Here is a 19,608-nt window from a genome sequence, read left to right as displayed (position 1 = left end):
AATGCTCGTCTAAATTTCTTCATTATGATATAATTATTAAATTTATAGCTTAAGGATTTACTTTACTTTTAAATTGAAATTCATTGTATTGAATAATTATGGGTGCAATCTACTAATCTAATGACTAGGCTGTGTAATCAACATTGAAGTAATCGTGTTACGTGTCTATTTAACTAATGTATTCGCGTGATTTTTGTTTATAATTTAGTCAACTCTATTAAAGAGACTTAGTTTACGAATGTTGTAATAAGCTTGTTGGTTTGTACATTATTGTGTAACAAGACGTCGGATATACTTTGTAGGATCTTCTTTCCTGCCTGTGGAGTACACGGATAAATATAAATATAATACGACCTCCCCTGTAACAGAATTCAGCAGTGTACATCCACAAGGAAGTATATGAAGTCTTACATGTGTGGTGCACGTTGGTGAACGAAAATACTGTAAGGTGACTTGACAATAAACCCCTCTGAGATATGACAAAACAAATGCGACGTTCACATCCGGTCGTACGCGCGAGTCGACTTGCCACCGGCTAGGTATAATATGGCATCGCCATGGGTATCCTGTTTCGCGGTTGCATTATGGCCTGTCAACAAAAATCTTAATGACGACCCATTAATCTAACACAGATAATGTTATTATCATGTGTGTACAAACAAATATATTGTTTTCATTCTTTACAGTACCGTAACACATTACCCAATTCTACTGCAAATCGCATTATTTTTTTTTCATTCTTCAGTTTCACGGCCTGTCTTTGAATGAACCTCTAATTATTAAATTCTATAAAATTTAGGACGTCATTATGAACATTAATTGTACTATTTATTTTTGAATAATGGAAAAATAATACTACATAATTTTTCTATCGCCAAAAGAATAGATACCAGTTATATGAACAAATATATGTGAACAAGAAGAACCTCTTTGACTCATTTCGTTTGGCATAAATTTTATGCGGGGTGACCTTCACAGCAAGCCTAACTAATTTAATTCGTTACATTGTATATGATAAGTTGTTGAAAATTATACTTAATTATTCGGTCACCAAAATGTACTCTTGTCTTAGTTTTTGGTGTATGAAATAGTAAAACTTTTAAAAGTGTAAATGGATTTATTACATAACCAAAAACAAAAACACGTAAAATAATAACAATTTTAATACAATAATTAATTTTTAATTGCAAGTGAACTTAAACGTATAAAAATAAAATTATTATTTACAGATATAAATATAGAAAAAATGATTAAATTAATTAATTATACAATTATGAGTCGGGTGCAAGACTAAAACATTATATATAAAATTGATTTTACATTCATTTTAGGCCTATATTTGTTTGAACACATTAAATTAGTTTTTTTTCGTAAAATACTTAGATAGAAATTTGTAAATGTACCTTTAGTTGATTGTTTGGTTTGGCACAATAAATTTTTATAATACTTTAATATGACTAATCATGGAAGTAGTCGTCAAAACGTTAATATTAAAGTTAAAAAAAGTATTTTTGGCTATTGGTAGATTTATAATATGTAATAAAACGAATCAAGGTATATACTTCAGTAATCAATGTTAATAATTTTAGAAAAATTAATGGGTTGCTATAACATGTATTTTAAAGTTAAAATCAATTTGGACAACTACTGAAATTTCAAGTTTTTTCTAGAACAATATTTTTGATTTGATTAAGTAAAATATTGAAATTTTATTCTCAAAAAATTAATTTTGTATATGGTATTAATTTGTTTTGTTAGAAAATTATAACTAACAATTTTAAGATAAAAAAACTTTAATAAATTAGAATGATATGACAATGCGTTGACGTATCGCGCTGACTTATCGTGATTAGTCAACAAAATTATTTGATGGAAATTTGTTGAGCTCTTTGCGTATAGCTTTGATCAGAGGTACGGCTGGATCTTNCTTATCGCGCGTGATTAGTCAACAAAATTATTTGATGGAAATTTGTTGAGCTCTTTGCGTATAGCTTTGATCAGAGGTACGGCTGGATCTTGTGGAGATAGATCAGCATCTGTAGTGATAAATTCAGTGTTCAAAGTAGGTCGATGGAAAGGACCTGCACTAAGAGGACGAGGTGCAAATATAGATTGGTCTGATCCTATCCAAGCTTCACCCAAAGGTGGCGGTGCCCAACATCTAGCTTCTGGAGTCAAATCGTCGGGGTTGACTGATGTCTTTGGCCTATCTTCTTCAAGATCTCTTGAAGTAGTGGAAGATCTAAAATTGTATTAAGAACAAGAACATCATATCAATTTTTTTTTTACATGCATAGATATTGTAAATTCTACCATCATTTTTATATAATTGTTGGGCGGGATTGATTGATAAGGATTCCTATCTCTTATTTTAATTTTGAGAAGCTTAAGTCAGAAAGGTTGTACTGTAGATCCAAAATTGAACATACAATTTTAGGTGTTTAAATTTGTATTCGGCGACCCGTTAATAACTGGCCGAGAATAAATAAATTCCTTTTAAATTAAGATAGAAAAAAAGAAAACCGTCTTTGATATTTTAGTGAATAACGGTTTTAATTTTTTTTTTTTAATGAGATAACGTTAAGATTAAAACTATTAATTCGCTATAAAAACATATTTTTTCAAGAAAATTTTGGCGTAGTTTATTGATTGTCATATAATAATTATAAGGAAAATGTTTACAACATTTTTTATCTATAATTAGTTAGATTAAATTTATTATTATTATTTTTTAAACAAAAATCACATTTTACCTAAAAGGAGCAGATTTTGATCTTAAATCATTAATAGAAGACGAATGGCTGCTATCGTTACTTTGCAAACTCGAATTTCGGCTGCCAAACAATGTAAAGGCGTCATCCAATAAGTCGTGAAATCTCTGTCTCATTTTTGTCACATTATTTTCCGTTGCATTAAGTGTTTCAAAACTTGACAAGGATACGTTATCCAGATTATTAGCTTTATGAAAAATAAAGCATAATTATTATATCTTAAGTTTTTCAAAACTTTCACAATTTTTATAGTTACCTATTTTTGTAACATCCATTTTCTTGCAGTGCAAGTCCCACACAATGGGTCCGACTACACCAGGGTCTTGCCCCTCAATGCTTTCGTGTCTACTTACTTTTTGAAAATTTTTCTTATCTTCGCATTTTTCTAAAACTTGAGTTAGTGGACCTGGCAAGGAATCTCTACAATATATAATATTGATTTAATATAGTTACGCTTCAAAAACTACTATGACATTTTACGTTTTTTATGGTCACTATATGCATGTTTATTAGTCAAACGATTCATAGAAAAGTAAATAATTGCACACAAATTAACATCTTCTGTTGTTATTTAAATTATTTTTGCTGTATAATCAGGCCAGAAGGTTATATTGTATTATCGAGACCGTTCTGCACCTGGATACCATATTTATCTAACAACTGTTTTTAATGGTTATGATAATTAAATTACTTTCAGCGAATTCATAGAAGAAACAATAATATATGATGACTTTTAAAATTATTTGTTCTCTTTTTAATATAAACCTTGTATGAGTACAAATATATTTAGTATTTTAATTACTTTTGAAACTTATTAGCTGCTTGCATAGACAGCAAAGAATCTGTAATTTTGTTTTTGCTTCTTGGTAATGGTTCTGGTGTATGAACTTTGATTATATCTTCAGTTGATGTTCCTTCGGTTTTTACCTAAAATGTTTTAAAAAAATAATAGTTTTTTCAAATTGCATTTAGTTTTATTTGTTGCGAACAATACAACTTTTTATACATATTAACATAAAATAAAAATATGTTTGGTTTTTACTAACATTTTTGTGAGGAGTCTGATCTACGTTGAACGCCATCCTCCCTCTATTAGAACGAGTACTTTTTTGTTTGTTTTTCTTATGATGATTTATGAGTACTGCAATTATTAAAGCTAAAACTATTAAAAATACTAAACTGGCGTAAAGGAAAATCTGTCCGTAAGCAATTCCTTGAACTTTTAGCGCAAGTGATTCTCCTAAATATGCTATTAAAATATATTTACTGTAGTAATAAAACTTAATTAGAAAGTTAATGCTTACTCACGTCTAGCTTTGATTTTAATAGCGTAACCAAGATGATCGGTGACTTCACGTGCTGTGACAAGACTCATATCATGCACTGCAACAGTGGCAGTAATTGGCCGTCCATTGACTTTAACATAATAAACCAAGTCAAACTCTTTCGACACAGGTAAGATTCGTACCTCAACCCGAATTCGGTTGTCTTGAACGTTCCATCTGCGATCCCGGTAGAAATTTGAATCGTTGTCGCCACTATTTGTCCGGTTGGTAACAGAGTTGAGCCCTAAGTGTTTAGCTTGTTGTCTGTAAAACGACCAAACCAATAACAAGTTTCAAATAAATAGTAGCTGCAGAGTCGATCATTTATAATATTGTTTTATTGATCAAACGTATTCGCTTTGCAACAATATATATGAAACCGACACTATTTCCGGTGTCGATTGCGACAGCTCCAAACACATTAAAACTCAAAAGTGAGCGTGCAGTTTATGTTTATATGGGGTTTAAGGCGTGAAGTATTTTCTTGGACTTTTATTTTGTTTCATAACACTTATATAAATGTATAGAAAGTTTTGAAAAGTTCTGGTAATTTTCAATCAATGGAAATAGAGTACGTTAAACTATTACAAAAAATAAAATAAAATGTTTAAAGCGAGTACCTAATAAACGCTAAAGCGTAAAGTGCAGATAATCTGTCTTCGATTATGTTTGAAGTTAGGTTAACAGGTGTCTTTGTTTGGAATTCTGTAACAATCCAATAAATCTGATCGGGTATGTTAGTGGTTTGAGGTACATCAATCACATCAGTGATCGGAGGGAAAGCTGTTGTAAGACGAATGTTACAGTCTTGTCCACCTATGCAGTCTTCAGGGTCTTCCTATAGGCGATTGAAATAATAAGCAATTTTTAATTTATTCCGAATTTTTAAAAGATGTTTACAATGTAAGCAGTAGTAGGAGACTTGGCGATGGTTGTAGTTTCATCCTCGCTATCTCCTGATCCAGACCACAGAAATATGTTCAAATTAGTGTAATTGTGCATATTTTCAACTAATGGATCTTTAAAATAAATATTTATTATTTTATTTTCAATATAGACTTTTAAATCTTACAAAACATTCAATTATTACTTACTACCTTCTTGTACGGGTACTACTGAATTGCACAAACATAACTGCATTTTGAGTAAAACTTGCGTTATTATTGATATTATATACACAAATATGAATTGCCTTATATCCATGAATACATGCCAAGACGATAATTCATTGATATCTTTTCAACCTCCATTGTAGTGCTGTAGTTGAATATTTTCAATGATGTAATCAACGCATTTTTTTTGGATTTCATCTAGTCTAACGTCAAAAATGTACATTACGCTTTGTATCAGATTGTATATGAATTGCGCTTGCGCTTATGAGAACGTTTTGTGAATTTCGATGGGTTACTAGGTATCCATAGGCAACAACACACCTAAATAATAGTAATAATTAATGTGCGAGTAGGAAATAAACTTCCGTAGCACATATAATACGTACAAAATGCATAGTTAAGAGTGGGACAGTAATTTAAATTAGTAATTATTGTACAAGAGAATATTTTAATGAACAATTCAACATTAAATTAAATAAGTTTAATTAAGTTTTCTATAATAATAAAAATCTCCTGAATTTTCCTCGATAAACTAAAATGTACAATTAAATTAATATGTAACAAAAAATGTATAAGTCTCAATCACCTCATTTTATTGACTTTCAACTTTTTTTAAGGTTTTAGTTACATAAAACTAGTCTAGTGCAGTATTCAAAATTTTTTATATGGGGGAATAATACATAGGAAATTTTTTATTATCCTTTTTAAATTGTACCTCTAAGAGTTGTATAAGTATTTTTATTATAGAGGTTGAACATCTATCCTTCTGTGAACGTCATCGAACGTGTCTTGTTCTTGTAAGCTTATTTATCCTCAACAAAAATTGAGGGAGTATTTAAGTTTTTTGTTACATCAGGCTATTTTATGTACAATCATATTTTTAGATATAAAGCTTTTAAGAAATTATAGAATGGTATTCTCCTTTTAAGATTACTTTTTGGATTTAAAATTTAATACATTTATTATTCATGCAATATTATTTCTGAGATCATAAGTGTGAATCGAGAAAATTAATTGTTGAGTCCTAAAAATGGAAAAATTAAGTACATTATTATATTATATCTTTTTTTTTTTATTTAAAACGGATAATTTAATGTATAAATTTCTTTTGTATATTTTTAAGTAATAACTACTGTGAATATAACTTAAATATTGAAAAGGAATCATATAATACTCGTATTTAGCTTAAATAATTTATCTAAGTACATGTAAAATATAACAAGTGAGACAAAAAGAATATAACTACGTTATATTATCAGTTAATTATAATGGTGTACAAAAAATATACGGCTGATTTTTTTTTTAAGGCAAACTATCTAATAAAAAAAATATATAAATATTTCACTAAAAGAGTGTAATTATTTTAATAATCTCTGTTACCAAATAAAAAAATATGTATAACTTAATTATAAAAAGGCCTCAGGTTAAAATATAGAAAATCAAAAACTTATCCTTTTTATAACAACAAAAACATTATTCAAAACTAATAGAAAAAGATATTGAAGTATTGACTTAAATTTTGAACAATTAAGTACTTAATTTAAAAATATTTATTAATATTAATAATATATAATATATATAATTAAGTACTTAATTTAAAAATATTTATTAATATTATAATATATTATATATATTTAATAATATTTTATGTGTAACTGTAAATTGACCCTTATGAGATGACTTAATGTTAAATTATGTGGCTATTTAGTCAAAAAAAATTCCAAATACATTAATTAATCAATAAAGTCTTTTTATTGGTTGAATTATGTTTAAAATTTGAAAAAAAATATTTTATATTATTTTTCTAAATACTATTTTCAAGATTTAAGTCAGTAAGTCATCCTTCATAATATGAGTTATCATTACTATATTATTATTATCATTATCATTCATTTATGATTATATTATTATTGTTATCACATCAGTACTGAAAATTCAAAATGTGCCAAGTTAACTTAAAAAATGTATGTATGAAAAACTTACTATTACATTTTTTCTTCATGTGTAAATGTTGAAATTATATTAAACATGGAAAATTTATCTATCCCAACACTTAAAGTGTTGTACAAACATTATGTGGATTGGGTAAGTGCAAATCCAGAACGCACCACTGATTTAGAAGCTTCAATAAAATGGATATCATATTTTCTAGCTGGTAATTAATTTAACTTTATATTAATATTTATTAATGTTTTTAATTCAAATGTTGTGATGTATTTTTTTTTAGGTCGAATCAACAATTCGACTTTATTATCTGAACTTGTATACTCCATGTCAAATTTTATGATGATGTTTAATGATCAAATTATTCTAAGTACTTCTAACAAAATAGCTCATTCCAATGGTGTAGAAAAAAAAGGGTATATTCATTATGAAAATATAAAGAGATTTTTGACCATGATAGATTATATTGAAGTCTTTATTGAAGTATCTGCAACCAAATTATGGGGTAGCAGAGGACGGTGGATCATTGTTGTTCTATTACAAACAATAAAGTAATAAATTACTATGTATATAAAAATTAAAATTGAGTACAAACTTAAGCTCTATTAAAAAATTTCATGATTTCAAAAAATGACTATTTACATTATATTGAAATCTTTTATTTATCTAAAATTTAATATTGAATTGTTGATTATAAATTTATAATTTGAAAGGTTCATTAAGCTTTTTTATTTCAACTTATAACTATATATGCTTAAAATTAAAATACTTGCGTGAATTTTATTTGAATATTTTATAAAACTTATTTATATAACTAAGATAGCTAAACTACTTAAGAAATTTTCATTATTTAGTTATGGTTAATAATTAACCCAGGAAAGTTGATTTAAAATAAGAACTAGTTCTTGAACTATTTTATTATCATAAAATTGAACTAAGTTCATTCCAAGCTCAGGCTAATAGACTAGTATTACTTATTAAAGTAACTTATTTACTTGAATTTCTGATACTTAATTCATATTTTATGTTAAATAGTAATATAAAATAGTTTAATAATATTTTAATATGATACTGTTTATAACTCTAGGATAAAAAATATTCTTAGTTAATTTTTTATTACCACATAAGTAAATACTTTATTAGTTAAACTAATTATAATTTTTCAATCTGAAATTATAAATTTTATGTAATCATAGCATCTTCGTATATAATTTTTGTTGTCCTTTTATAGAATAAATTTTTATTTTAATTGTATTAGGTCAAATTTTTGGTTTTTGTGTAGCCTAATTGTGTTATGGAATTTATTTGGACTACAAGCTTTGTGGTATATATAGAGGGGTAGTGTGACAAAATGAACACTTATGATGCTCCTAACTGTCACTTATTTTTTGAGTGGATTAGGAAACATAATTTTTAACAATGGTAAATACTATGTCCCTACTACTAAAGGCAATGGTAATCCTCTATTTAACATTTTCTTAGGGTACACCAATCTAATTATTAATTGTTTGACTAGTGCTCACCAGCATAGTAATGATTGCAAAATATAAAATAAAATTGTATACATATTTTGAATTATTATTTTTTTAAATGTTATAATTTGTAATAAAACTATATAGAATTTCACATAATGAGAATATAGTTGTAGCTTTTAATACAATTTAGTTTTCAGTTTATGCAAGATAAATCTCAAATAAAGGGGTATGATGCTTTAGCTTAATTTCCATTTCAATTTCACTTATAACATTTTATGATTACCAAATAATATTATCTTAGGTAATTAGATCATTCGGAAATGTATATTTAAAACTTGATCTTCTTTTTCCTCACTTTAATTCCAGCTACTTAGGGTCAGCCACCCTTATCTTAAACCTCCACTTGATAAGATTATGTCCCTACATACACTCAAGATGGAACAATCTGCCTAAGTTTTTTTTCAGGACTCCTCATAGTTTTTGACAAAATTTTGCGCCAGCTGCCGACATAACACAAACATTAGTCGTCTCTTGCGACTGGCAGAGTTTTAAGGGGATAGTATATTAAAATTCGAAACTTCTTGTTTTTGTGTATGATTATTATTAACTATGTGATAAATATTTAGTTCAATTCTTTATTCAGTAGACTCCTTTTGTGTTGAATGTTATAATGTTAAATTTTCCTTCAATTGAACTGTATTGAAATCCTCTAGAATTTATGTTATACAATTTTTTTTGTTCCCTTTGAAAATCGTGGTTATGAGTTTATCTTTTATCATTTTTCTAAGTAATCATTTTATCAAAAATTATAACCATTTATTAGAACTAAACTAGGATAATTATTATAATTAAAAGTCTGAGTATTGGTTAAATTGATCAAACTTTAAAAAATATATACATAAACTATTTTATTAACAACTGTTAAAAAAAAATTTTTCATTTTTTTTTCTGGTAGATAACATAAACTATTTAATAAAAATCAAGTGTATTCTTCAATAAAATAACATTTTTGTATTCACTTTGTTTTATAATTCATTTAAAATTTTTTGAGGTGTTTTTGCTCCACTGCCAACACTCATATATGATAAGTATGTATTCCAAGCTAGTGACACAATTTGTACTGTTAAAACTCTGTATTGCTGAGGTACAATTGAGAAATTTACAGCTTGTACAGCAGGCCAAAGCTAAATAAAACCAGAGAAAACAATAAATAATTGTAGAATTTATACTATTACATTTTATAAATGTTACCATATAACTGTTCAGTATAACTGTTACATAATTGTCTTCTAATTTTTGTTGTATTTGAGGCCATTCATCACCACTAAAAACTCTGCTCATTATCATTATACTTCCATTTACTAATGGTGATGCAATCAATTGATCAGTTAAAATTTTTTTGGCTATTATTGGGATAGTAGTTTTAGTTCCAAATCTGTCTAATGATCTATACCACATGCTTAATGATGGACCAACTGCACAACCAATAGATGCATATCGTACTGTACGCAACCAATCTATTTCATTAATTTTACGCTTTTCCACTATACTTTGAGCGGTTACATCACCCAAACCAAATAAAATTCCTTATTGAATTAAATAGAAAGTAATAAAATAATATGTATAGTTAAACTAAAATTAGGTAAATTTTTTATCTCACCAGTTTGTACCAAATTGGTTCTTATTGGATAATTTTGACTGTAATGTCTATAAAATTTAAAAAATGATGCCATATTAATAAATTATTGATAGTAAAATAACAATAAAAAGTATTCTTATTCACTAGTTTTCACTTTCGTTACAATATTTTTATGGTTATCATTAAGTTTAATCAATATTAATAAGGTAAGATTCGTATGAAATAGTATGTTTTCAGGTTCAATGTCACTCTTGATATGAACGTGTTTGAAAGGCGGGTCACCGTCTAACTAACGAATGGGTACTTATTGACTTGATTCATTTGACAATTTTGATACATGTTACAGTGTTACGTACATTCAGTGATATTATTATTTGTACTTTTTTTTTATAAGTACCAGTTGATTCTTTTTGTGTTATCTGTAAGATATTTTATGCAACAGACGCCGCATCTTATCACTTATCTATATACAGAGTGATTAAAATACACTAAAATACTCCGTTAATTTCGTTAATAATAATTTAATAGTTAGATTATTATTTTTCGATGACAATTTTGGGGGAAAAAAAGATTGTACACATGTCAGTCTTTTATGTAAAATAGGTTTCAAATAATACCTTGATCTATACTTTGAACTTGGATTATGATAACTTGGTTTAAATTAGTATAAAATAGTTCTACATCAATTATTTGGGGAATTTCATAAAAAATTGATTTCATTAGCCACTTAAAATGTTAGCAATCGCTCATTCAACAACAGAATTTTATTTTGGTAGAATTGTATTTAAATTTCAATTAAAATAGAAATATTTTGTAAAATTGATAATTAAGTTTCTAATGGGTTAATAGTATTAAATATTTACATTTAAGTGCTGAAACTGTTTCACTATAAACTGATTTTTTATTAAAATTAAAATGAATATTCATTAACCTAATAAATTTTCAATATTTAATATTTATATAAAACTATATATGTATTGATTCATCGTATTTAACCAGATAAAAAAAAAAAAAAAATGGTGAATTTAAAAGTCAATTGATTAATTTTAAATTAAGTTTAGATCAATATTTATTTACTAATAAATTTATTTCAGAACTCTAGCTAGATTATATTTATTACATTTCTATAAACTTCATATATTGGAATCACCTCCCATACAGCCTTTAAATAGAAAATCAGTACATATGAATCAAAATGACTTCTTGGAAAACGGAGTCATAACATTACCATCTGGGCGAACAATTCGAAAATTAGACAATGGTTGTATGCACTCCTTGACAATATATATGTTTTTTTCTAATTATTTTTAATTATTATTCAGCTCCACCTATTAATCGCCGTACATGGAAAGCTCCACCAAGAGTTCCAATGAATAGTAATAGTGGGCATTTAAGCGATAGACTTCTTGTAGCTGAGGTAATTTGATGTTTCTAAGTATAAAACTTTTTTTGGGGAAATTAAGCTAAAAATCTTTTGATAAATATGGTTTATTAATATCAATTTTTTTTTTTCAAAAAATCATTACGTTATGTTATTTAAAAAATTTAATTGATTAATGAATAGCAGAAAATTTTATGAATGGTGTTTAAGAACTGAAAAATCTATTTTGATGTTATTAAAAGGTTCAATTTTTATATTATTTAAATTATATTACCTTAATTTTTTTTTGCAAACCTTAATTATAAGCTAATTATTACATAAATATAGTTTTAAATCCATAATTATAAATATTTTTTCTTTGTAAATAAATTTCATTATTTTTTCTAGACCATGTTTATAATGAAACCAATAGTACATTTGAGTAGTTTATACATTTTTGGCCAAAAATCATGGAAACCATGGCTAATTTCATTGACTATAGAATATATTAGGTAAATTTTTACATTTTTAAATTTATAAAGAAATTATGATATTTTTGTAACAAATGCTTATTTTTATTTTAAGCTTGCAGAGGTTAAAAACCGCAAAGAATTTAACTCCTCAGCAACGTTTAGTGTTATCAAAACGAACTTTAAATTTAGCATTATACTTAGTAAGGTCTCCATTCTTTGAAAATTATTCTGAAAAACACATGAGAGCATTTTTACATTGGTTTGTGATCAATGTTCCATTGGTAGGACCTTTAATGAGACCATTCCTCGATTATTTAAAAACATGGCAAGAGACATATTTTTACCTTTGGTCATGTTAAAATCTAAAATAATATGATACTTATTTAATTTATATGTACAATTAAAGCAAGGGTCTAGTGTTAAATTATTGATATTTTGTTTTTTTTTACTTTTTTGGTATATTGTAAATTTTGGATTAATTTTTATATTATGTTATAATTAAATGGTCAAATGGTTATTACAGAATTATTTCGTTAATAATGGGATAAAAAAATTTTAATTAATATTTTATCTTTTTTTTGATTAAAATAAAAACAAAACATTCATGAATTATATTGGAATTGAGTTCTAATTTTATTTCACATTATTAATAATTTATTTACAAAACATATATATATTTATAAAGAAATATAAATAATTAACAGTTATTTTGTACAATCTAATGGCAATAAATTATACTTATAATTAACATTTTTACGATTTAAATTGTTTATTTAATGGAAAGCACAAAAATTTTTAGTATAAATTATACAAAAGAAACATAATTAACAAATTGGCTTATAGAACAACAATTTTAATTAAATTCATAATAATATAAATTGAAAATCCCTGACATTTTTTTTGTAGAATAAAATAAAATTTACTTAATTAGTTTTTTAAAACCTTCATAAAGGTAATTTATTGAATAAATTATAATTTATGCTCCTTTTAAATGATTATTATATAATGTATATATATTTATAATTAGTTATTATTTTAATTATATTCAGAGTACATTTTATTATTAAGGCGATTTTATTATTTCAAAACTAGATTGAACAACAAATAATCTACCATAATCAATAAAAGAAGAATGTTTGTTATTATATTTACAAATAAAATTCTCATTGTTTTATTAGGTAAGGGAGCCTTTGAATAAATAAATAAATAAATAACATATCTGTTTGAAATTTGAATACTTGACCTATAGTCTCTTAAAATATTTTAATAATATACTTGCAATATGCAGTATTTTACTTTTATAATGAATAACAAATATCAGTTCAAAACAAACTTTCTTCCAAAAAAAAATTTTTTGGATCACAACAGTTTTGTTAAAGAACATATCATAACATATAATAGTTCTTAAATTATATTGTAGTTTATAGTAATGTAAACCATAACTCTTTCAATATTTTTTCATTATGAAATAGTTTCTACATAATTTGCAGGATACAACCCTACTCGACCTTCTTTACGACCTTTACACCAACCTTGTTCATCTTCATCTTCTAGTTTTTCAAATAAGTCTCCTAGAAGTATAAAATATTGTTGATTTATATAAATATATTTATATTATACAAATTTATTTTAAAACCATATTTAGGTTAAATAAATCATACTATACTCTCCAGTAAATAAGAAAATATTATTATCAATTTAAGTAGTTAACTCATTATACCATTGAATATAAAATTTAAACAAATTTATACATATTAAATTTTTTTAATTATAACATAATTTTTTTAGAAATTTAAGAAAATCTTTAGATTAAATCAAATATGTAGATAATTAAAGATTTTATACCTTGTTTAAAACTTAGTTCATCAGCTTCAGCACCTTCGTAGTCATAAAGTGCTCTTACAGGTACACCGGGTTCACCATTGTCCACAAGCGCACCATCGGGACCAACTCCTTCTTCTTCATCCCATTCCTCCTCTTCAAATGGGTTTGAATCGGGTGTTTGGCTGTTTGATGCCCCATTTCTGTTAATATAAAAAATTGTTATAATTAGTATTTTATTTTACACAATAGTCAATTATACGTGATATTTATATAAAGTAAATTATGAAAAAAACAAAAATACTACAAGGAATATTATTTACAAAAAGAAATTAAAAATTCTAAATGATATCAGAATTAAAGGAACACACGTAACCCATCTTACCAATAAACAAAGGTATATAAGGCCCAGTGCTTGGCCCCTTCATTAGGAATCTAAATGACATGATAAGGAATCATTTAAAAAAAAAAAATATTCCCTTAAATATTTTAAAGAAACCTACGTCATTGGATGATTCTTAATAGAATCAACTTTATCTGGAGATTGTTTTTCATGATTATTTCCATTTGCCCGTGGTAAAGAAGCTGCCACTTTTTTACTGTTAACTTTTGGATTATTCATATGTAAATCCTTTAAAACAAAAATTGTACACTTATTTAAAAAGAAATATTATACACTGTCTAAATACTAAGTAAAATTAATTTAAATGACATACACAACTAAATTTAATAAAATTATAAAAAATTCAAATATTAATCGATTCTAAATGTTAGATAAAATAAAATAAGGACAACTAACATTTACATGCAAATCCTCGCCAACTGATCGCTGATTAATTAATGTAATTGTACCAGCTGGAATAGATTCTTTAAGTTTGCCTTTGGAAATATCTCTAAATTCTTCGATATAGTCCTATAGATAAACAATACAGCAAACATACATGCAAACAAATTAGATTTATGACATAACTACAGTTTTAAACTATACACAAAGCAAACAAGCTAAATACTATATAAATACATATGTAACTAGCAGTCATAACTCAAAATTAATATTTTTCGATTTGCACATAACATACCTCAAACATGGGCCAATTCATAGCCATATTTACTCCATGATTATTTGACCACCATCGTAAATCTTTTTCATGATCAGCATTGTTAATTGTATGATAAAATTCTTCATAAATTTGTGGTAAACTAAAATACAGTTCAAGTCAAAATTTAATATTAAAACCCTACTAGTTTTCCTGTAACAATTGCTTCCCTGTATTTTATGGGAAACAAATGTACTGTAAAATTAGCTAAGTTTGCTGACAAATATAAATTTGGCGACTTCCAAAATTAACTTTTAAGTATTTGTTAACTCAAAAAGTTGGTTAATTGGTTACTTTTTATTTAAAGTAGTCCAGATCATTAATTTTTGAGTTATTTGAAGCTTAAGATATAAATTTGAAAGTGGCCAACTTAGGCTAATTTTATAGAAAAACAACATAATTCTTTTAAAAAAAATTCTTACACTGGATCTTGAGATATATTCAGGCATTTATGAATAGTAAACAAGGTGTCCTTGAAAAATTGCAATCGTCTAGCTTCTGTTTCTTGACAACGATCAAACACAACTGTCATATCTTCCATATATTTTGGATTGTACGCATTTAATTCTTGTAAAGCCATTTCATACTTTTCTTTAGCTTTTTGAACTTCTTCTTTAGATTTGGCAACACGATCTTGCATTTTTTTAACCTAAAAAAATGGTTTTATTAATTGGATTACTAATAATTTTAATTAAATAATTAAATTATGTTACTTGATCCATAGATAAAGAACTATCAGCAGAAGCATTTCGTTCTTGATTGGATGCAGATTTTTCTGCTTTGCAAGCAATATGATAATCATTTTTTGTTTTATTAACTTTGGTTAGTAGTTTGCACCAAGGTTTTTGAGCTTTTTTGAAAGACTCTTCCATTTCTTTCCGTTCTTTTATATGCAGTACAGTCTGCGACCAAAACAAATTTTCTTTAGAACTATTAATAACTATTTATCAAGATATAATTTAATGAGATCAATAACATGCTAAAATTATATTATGCAATTTTTAAAAAATGTATATTATCGTTTAATATATCAGTAATTAAAAGATGGGTATACAAGTTAAATTTTGTTTCACCTTATGATAATTATCTTTTTGCCATGTTTTGACTTGTTGCATAATATCATTACACAAATCATCTTTTACTCTTAAATGTAAATCACAGAGTCTATCAGCTTCAACTAGTACTCCTTTCCAAGCGGCTTCTGTTGTGCCATACTCTGGACCCTTTTCAATAATTTCATTCCATTTTTTTGACCAGCCTTTTAAACTTTTCGCATATGCTTTTTCTATATCTGACCTTTCTTGTATTAAAGTAATAAGGTCATTACATAATCGATAACCATCTTCAATGCGTTTTGTAGTACGCTTGTGGTTACCAGGTTCCCAAAATGAATCACTGCTCGCTATTAACATATTATCATCACTATGATGTGACATTTTTTTTTTAGACTACCTGAAACAATAGAATTAATATTTAAAATAACTTTTTTTTAAGTAATGTCTATCATTTTACATTTTATTAAACAGAAATTTAAATAAAAATATAGATTTCTTTAAATGAAAACAATTTTTTATACTATTATAATAATATAAATAATTTTTAATATTTAAATAAATAAAAAATTATTTCTATCATTGCAATTATCAAAAAATACATTTTTCAATAAGATACCTGTGAATATATTTTTGTACAAAAAAACTTATTATAGAATTAGTAAACTTTTATTTAATTATTTTACTTACATAAAACATATTTACTCTTTAACTTACATAAAATTTCTATTAGTCAAGTTAAAAATTAATTTAATAAAATATAATTGGAAAAATATTAATATGACAATAAAATCTATTTTTGTTGAAGTACATAATAGATATAATGTGATAACTAAAATTAAATAGTTAATGAGACATCATTTACTGAATTTTTGAGATAAAACTTCATTAAATGTTATAAACACCAACATAACCAATTACTGATATATGTTTATTTTGAAGAGTGTAAAATAGAAATCATTCAGTACAATACTAGATTTTATGATAAAATCTTATTCTAGGTTTTTTTTAATTATTAATCTATTTTATTCTAAATATTTTAAAATAAAAAAAAGAAATCTAAAATCATAAAAAAATAAAATTAAGGTTTTTATGAAATATTTAATTGCTAAACAAATTATTTAGTCCTTGACCCATCTTGCCACACCCAATTAAAAAATAAAAAGAAGCATTTTTTTTGACAAATAAACTGAAGCAATATAATGTTCATTTAATAAATAAATGATAATAAGAATACAATTAATGATAGAGAAAAAATGTAGAATTATCATCTTAGTAGGTATGACACCATTATTCAATTAAATTCATTTAACAGCTCATACAAAATTCAACAGTTTTAGAAGAGACCCTACAATTGGCAAAAGTTGTAAGTCTTCTGTTCGTTTACCAGATAGTCACTTATGGCTTTATTGATTATTTAATACTCAAAACAAAATTATATGTTATATAGTAGGTAATAAATCTACTTATATTTTTACTACTAAAACTTATTGTAAATTTAATTATTCATTATACAACTGTTCAGCAAGTTCAATCTACACTTTTTTTTTTGCTTCCCAAGCCCATTAAAGATCTATAGCGATCTCCACCAAAGGGAAAGGTTTTTCTTAACCATTGATACTCCAGGATAGGAGATTAGCCCATCATCAAAGTGAGGGATGACGACTCTAATTACCATATTCTTACTTGTGAGACATCAGTGAAGCCACCCGTGACATAGTTATGAACCCGAGGTAGTGCATGTCAAGCACTGCTGCATTACCCACTCAGGCACACTGTCCCTTTTAATCTATACTACATATATATTATTCCATATTATATTGCTATATTGATATAATAATTTTGTTTTTGTATTAATTTTATTTTATTAGTTTATTATATTTTGTATTATATTCATTTTACTTAATTAATTAAATTTTTTAAATTTACTGTAGACTTTCCTTAACATTTATAATTTATACTTAAAAATAAAAATTGATTTTATCAGTTATTTAATAATATACTCAATTAAACCAAAAACGGAAATTGTTTAAAAAATATTAATAATAATGAATTATGTAAATATGATTAGCAAAAGCAAACAAATATGCTAAATTCAATATTTTAAAATTACTTATTGAGATGATATTATTGGTTTTGAATAATATTGTAAATGAAATATTTTATATCTTCTTTTTATAAGATACAGGTTACTAATAAATATTGTTTGAATGTATGTTTAATTTTATTAGAGAAATTTTTTTGGACAATTACTTCTATAGATTTTATTTCTGAAATTTTGTATTAGAAATAATGCTATAAGTTAATACATGTGAATATATAGATATAGATTAATATTAAAAACAAATTATGAGTATTATTATTACACTTTTATTATACAAAACTAAGTATAGTAAAACTGAATAAGATCTAAAAAAATTAAATAAGTGAATTATAATAACAAAATTTATTAAGATGTATAGTTGTTTTAGAAAAATAAATATGTACACCTTAATATTCATAAAAATATTACCAACAAATATGTATATCATGTAATATGAATGAATAAAGATCATTAATAATTTAAAAATGTGTATGATGTAAAACAGTATTTGTAAAATAGTTTATAAATAATTATAGCGAACTAGAATAAAATTATAATTAATGATATATTAAAATTAAGCAATCAAAACTGTCAATCTAAAGATAAAATTACATAATTTCATCCCGCCCTAAAATAAACTATATTTGTACTTTTGATATATAAATATACAAATAGTAATTGAATTAATTTAGCAATACCTGTAATAAAAAATCCTGTAGTTTAAAAAGCTAAAAGTTGAAAGGTTATCGGAGTGATTCTATAATATGCACTTAATAATGAATATAAATCAACGATTTTATTCTACTTAAAAAAATAATAAATAATAGAAAGAATTTGACGTTCCAACACTTATTATCAATTTGTTATCAACTATTGACATGGCACAGGTGTGGGATATCTACTACATTTATCTAAAGTAAATAAAAATGTTCAAATTTAAATAGCACTATCAAAATGAAAATTCGGAAAACCCTTTAAATAACTCGTTATTAGACAGATAAAATTATTAAATATTAATGAGAATTATATCAAAAGGTAGGCACGTAGACAAATTAATGCAGTACACAGATCGAGCGGGCATACGACGAATACCGACACTGAACGATCGACGCTAACGGCAATCAGCGGCCCAAGCAACGGCAGCAAAAGAAGAATATGCGTGGACTCTTGAAAATCAGTGGTTGGAATCATACAAAATGATATACGTAACGATATCTAGCGTTTAACAATATTACTGACATTGAAATGTTGATTCAACCTACGGCAGGTAGTTGAAAATACTTGTATTATAATGTAACCTAATTATTATAAATTTCCGGCATCAGACTAGTAAGGCACCTTCGTGGCATTCTATATTCCGTAGAAACACGGGTTTTTTATTTTAACAAAATGAAACGTGATACCGTAAGCCAGAAAAAATCGAGAGAAAGTGAATTTTTTACAAACATTTTATCTG

At 25.7% G+C, this 19,608-nt stretch overlaps 4 protein-coding genes across 7 annotated transcripts; 1 reads left to right on the top strand and 3 right to left on the bottom strand.

Annotated features, from left to right (window-relative positions):
* Positions 1 to 1,788: 1,788 nt before the first annotated feature.
* LOC126894356 (uncharacterized) lies at positions 1,789 to 5,510 on the bottom strand. Of its 3 annotated transcripts, XM_050665306.1 has the most exons (10): positions 5,191 to 5,510; positions 4,997 to 5,115; positions 4,717 to 4,934; positions 4,080 to 4,360; positions 3,818 to 4,020; positions 3,574 to 3,698; positions 3,028 to 3,191; positions 2,754 to 2,958; positions 2,004 to 2,242; positions 1,789 to 1,911 (listed from the first exon to the last, which is right to left on the bottom strand). In XM_050665306.1, the coding sequence occupies exons 1-10, from the start codon at positions 5,297 to 5,299 to the stop codon at positions 1,850 to 1,852; spliced, it is 1,725 nt and encodes a 574-aa protein (XP_050521263.1). In that variant the 5' UTR covers positions 5,300 to 5,510; the 3' UTR covers positions 1,789 to 1,849. The 3 variants fall into 3 exon arrangements, with proteins under 3 accessions (XP_050521263.1, XP_050521262.1, XP_050521265.1); XM_050665305.1 differs by lacking the exon at positions 1,789 to 1,911 and having other exon boundaries at positions 1,934 to 2,242; positions 5,191 to 5,509; XM_050665308.1 differs by lacking the exon at positions 1,789 to 1,911 and having other exon boundaries at positions 1,934 to 2,242; positions 5,194 to 5,509.
* A 1,606-nt stretch (positions 5,511 to 7,116) lies between these two features.
* LOC126899194 (peroxisomal membrane protein PEX16) lies at positions 7,117 to 12,711 on the top strand. Its single transcript, XM_050673786.1, has 6 exons — positions 7,117 to 7,363; positions 7,436 to 7,703; positions 11,361 to 11,527; positions 11,589 to 11,683; positions 12,035 to 12,138; positions 12,212 to 12,711. The coding sequence occupies exons 1-6, from the start codon at positions 7,237 to 7,239 to the stop codon at positions 12,456 to 12,458; spliced, it is 1,008 nt and encodes a 335-aa protein (XP_050529743.1). The 5' UTR covers positions 7,117 to 7,236; the 3' UTR covers positions 12,459 to 12,711.
* LOC126899397 (protein Mpv17) lies at positions 9,519 to 10,671 on the bottom strand. Its single transcript, XM_050674303.1, has 3 exons — positions 10,288 to 10,671; positions 9,879 to 10,213; positions 9,519 to 9,811 (listed from the first exon to the last, which is right to left on the bottom strand). Exons 1-3 carry the CDS (start codon positions 10,358 to 10,360, stop codon positions 9,653 to 9,655), a joined length of 567 nt encoding a protein of 188 aa, XP_050530260.1. The 5' UTR covers positions 10,361 to 10,671; the 3' UTR covers positions 9,519 to 9,652.
* A 454-nt stretch (positions 12,712 to 13,165) lies between the features above and the next one.
* On the bottom strand, positions 13,166 to 19,288 carry LOC126899166 (protein kinase C and casein kinase substrate in neurons protein 1). Of its 2 annotated transcripts, XM_050673769.1 has the most exons (9): positions 18,851 to 19,285; positions 16,091 to 16,469; positions 15,731 to 15,919; positions 15,440 to 15,666; positions 15,000 to 15,120; positions 14,720 to 14,833; positions 14,424 to 14,551; positions 13,945 to 14,123; positions 13,172 to 13,670 (listed from the first exon to the last, which is right to left on the bottom strand). In XM_050673769.1, exons 2-9 carry the CDS (start codon positions 16,451 to 16,453, stop codon positions 13,561 to 13,563), a joined length of 1,431 nt encoding a protein of 476 aa, XP_050529726.1. In that variant the 5' UTR covers positions 16,454 to 16,469; positions 18,851 to 19,285; the 3' UTR covers positions 13,172 to 13,560. The 2 variants fall into 2 exon arrangements, with proteins under 2 accessions (XP_050529735.1, XP_050529726.1); XM_050673778.1 differs by lacking the exon at positions 14,720 to 14,833 and having other exon boundaries at positions 13,166 to 13,670; positions 18,851 to 19,288.
* Positions 19,289 to 19,608: the final 320 nt, after the last annotated feature.

This window comes from Daktulosphaira vitifoliae, unplaced genomic scaffold, assembly GCF_025091365.1.
Source record: "Daktulosphaira vitifoliae isolate Bord-2020 unplaced genomic scaffold, ASM2509136v1 Scaffold_1, whole genome shotgun sequence".
NCBI lineage: Eukaryota > Metazoa > Arthropoda > Insecta > Hemiptera > Phylloxeridae > Daktulosphaira > Daktulosphaira vitifoliae.
This window is presented reverse-complemented; position numbering and strand designations above follow the sequence as displayed.

Excerpts from the sequence above, each read along its gene's own strand:
- LOC126894356 (XM_050665306.1), bottom strand. The coding sequence starts at position 5,299 with ATGGATATAAGGCAATTCATATTTGTGTATATAATATCAATAATAACG. Across the intron at positions 4,021-4,079 it reads TATTAAAATCAAAGCTAGAC|CATATTTAGGAGAATCACTT; the intron begins GTGAGTAAGCAT and ends ATATTTTAATAG. Across the intron at positions 3,192-3,573 it reads GCAGCTAATAAGTTTCAAAA|AGATTCCTTGCCAGGTCCAC; the intron begins GTAATTAAAATA and ends TATATATTGTAG.
- LOC126899194 (XM_050673786.1), top strand. The coding sequence starts at position 7,237 with ATGGAAAATTTATCTATCCCAACACTTAAAGTGTTGTACAAACATTAT. Across the intron at positions 7,364-7,435 it reads GATATCATATTTTCTAGCTG|GTCGAATCAACAATTCGACT; the intron begins GTAATTAATTTA and ends ATTTTTTTTTAG. Across the intron at positions 11,528-11,588 it reads AATTCGAAAATTAGACAATG|CTCCACCTATTAATCGCCGT; the intron begins GTTGTATGCACT and ends ATTATTATTCAG.
- LOC126899166 (XM_050673769.1), bottom strand. The coding sequence starts at position 16,453 with ATGTCACATCATAGTGATGATAATATGTTAATAGCGAGCAGTGATTCA. Across the intron at positions 14,124-14,423 it reads ATTAAGAATCATCCAATGAC|AAATGGGGCATCAAACAGCC; the intron begins GTAGGTTTCTTT and ends TTATATTAACAG. Across the intron at positions 13,671-13,944 it reads TGAACTAAGTTTTAAACAAG|GAGACTTATTTGAAAAACTA; the intron begins GTATAAAATCTT and ends TTATACTTCTAG.
- LOC126899397 (XM_050674303.1), bottom strand. The coding sequence starts at position 10,360 with ATGGCATCATTTTTTAAATTTTATAGACATTACAGTCAAAATTATCCA. Across the intron at positions 10,214-10,287 it reads AACCAATTTGGTACAAACTG|GAATTTTATTTGGTTTGGGT; the intron begins GTGAGATAAAAA and ends TAATTCAATAAG. Across the intron at positions 9,812-9,878 it reads TTATACTGAACAGTTATATG|CTTTGGCCTGCTGTACAAGC; the intron begins GTAACATTTATA and ends GGTTTTATTTAG.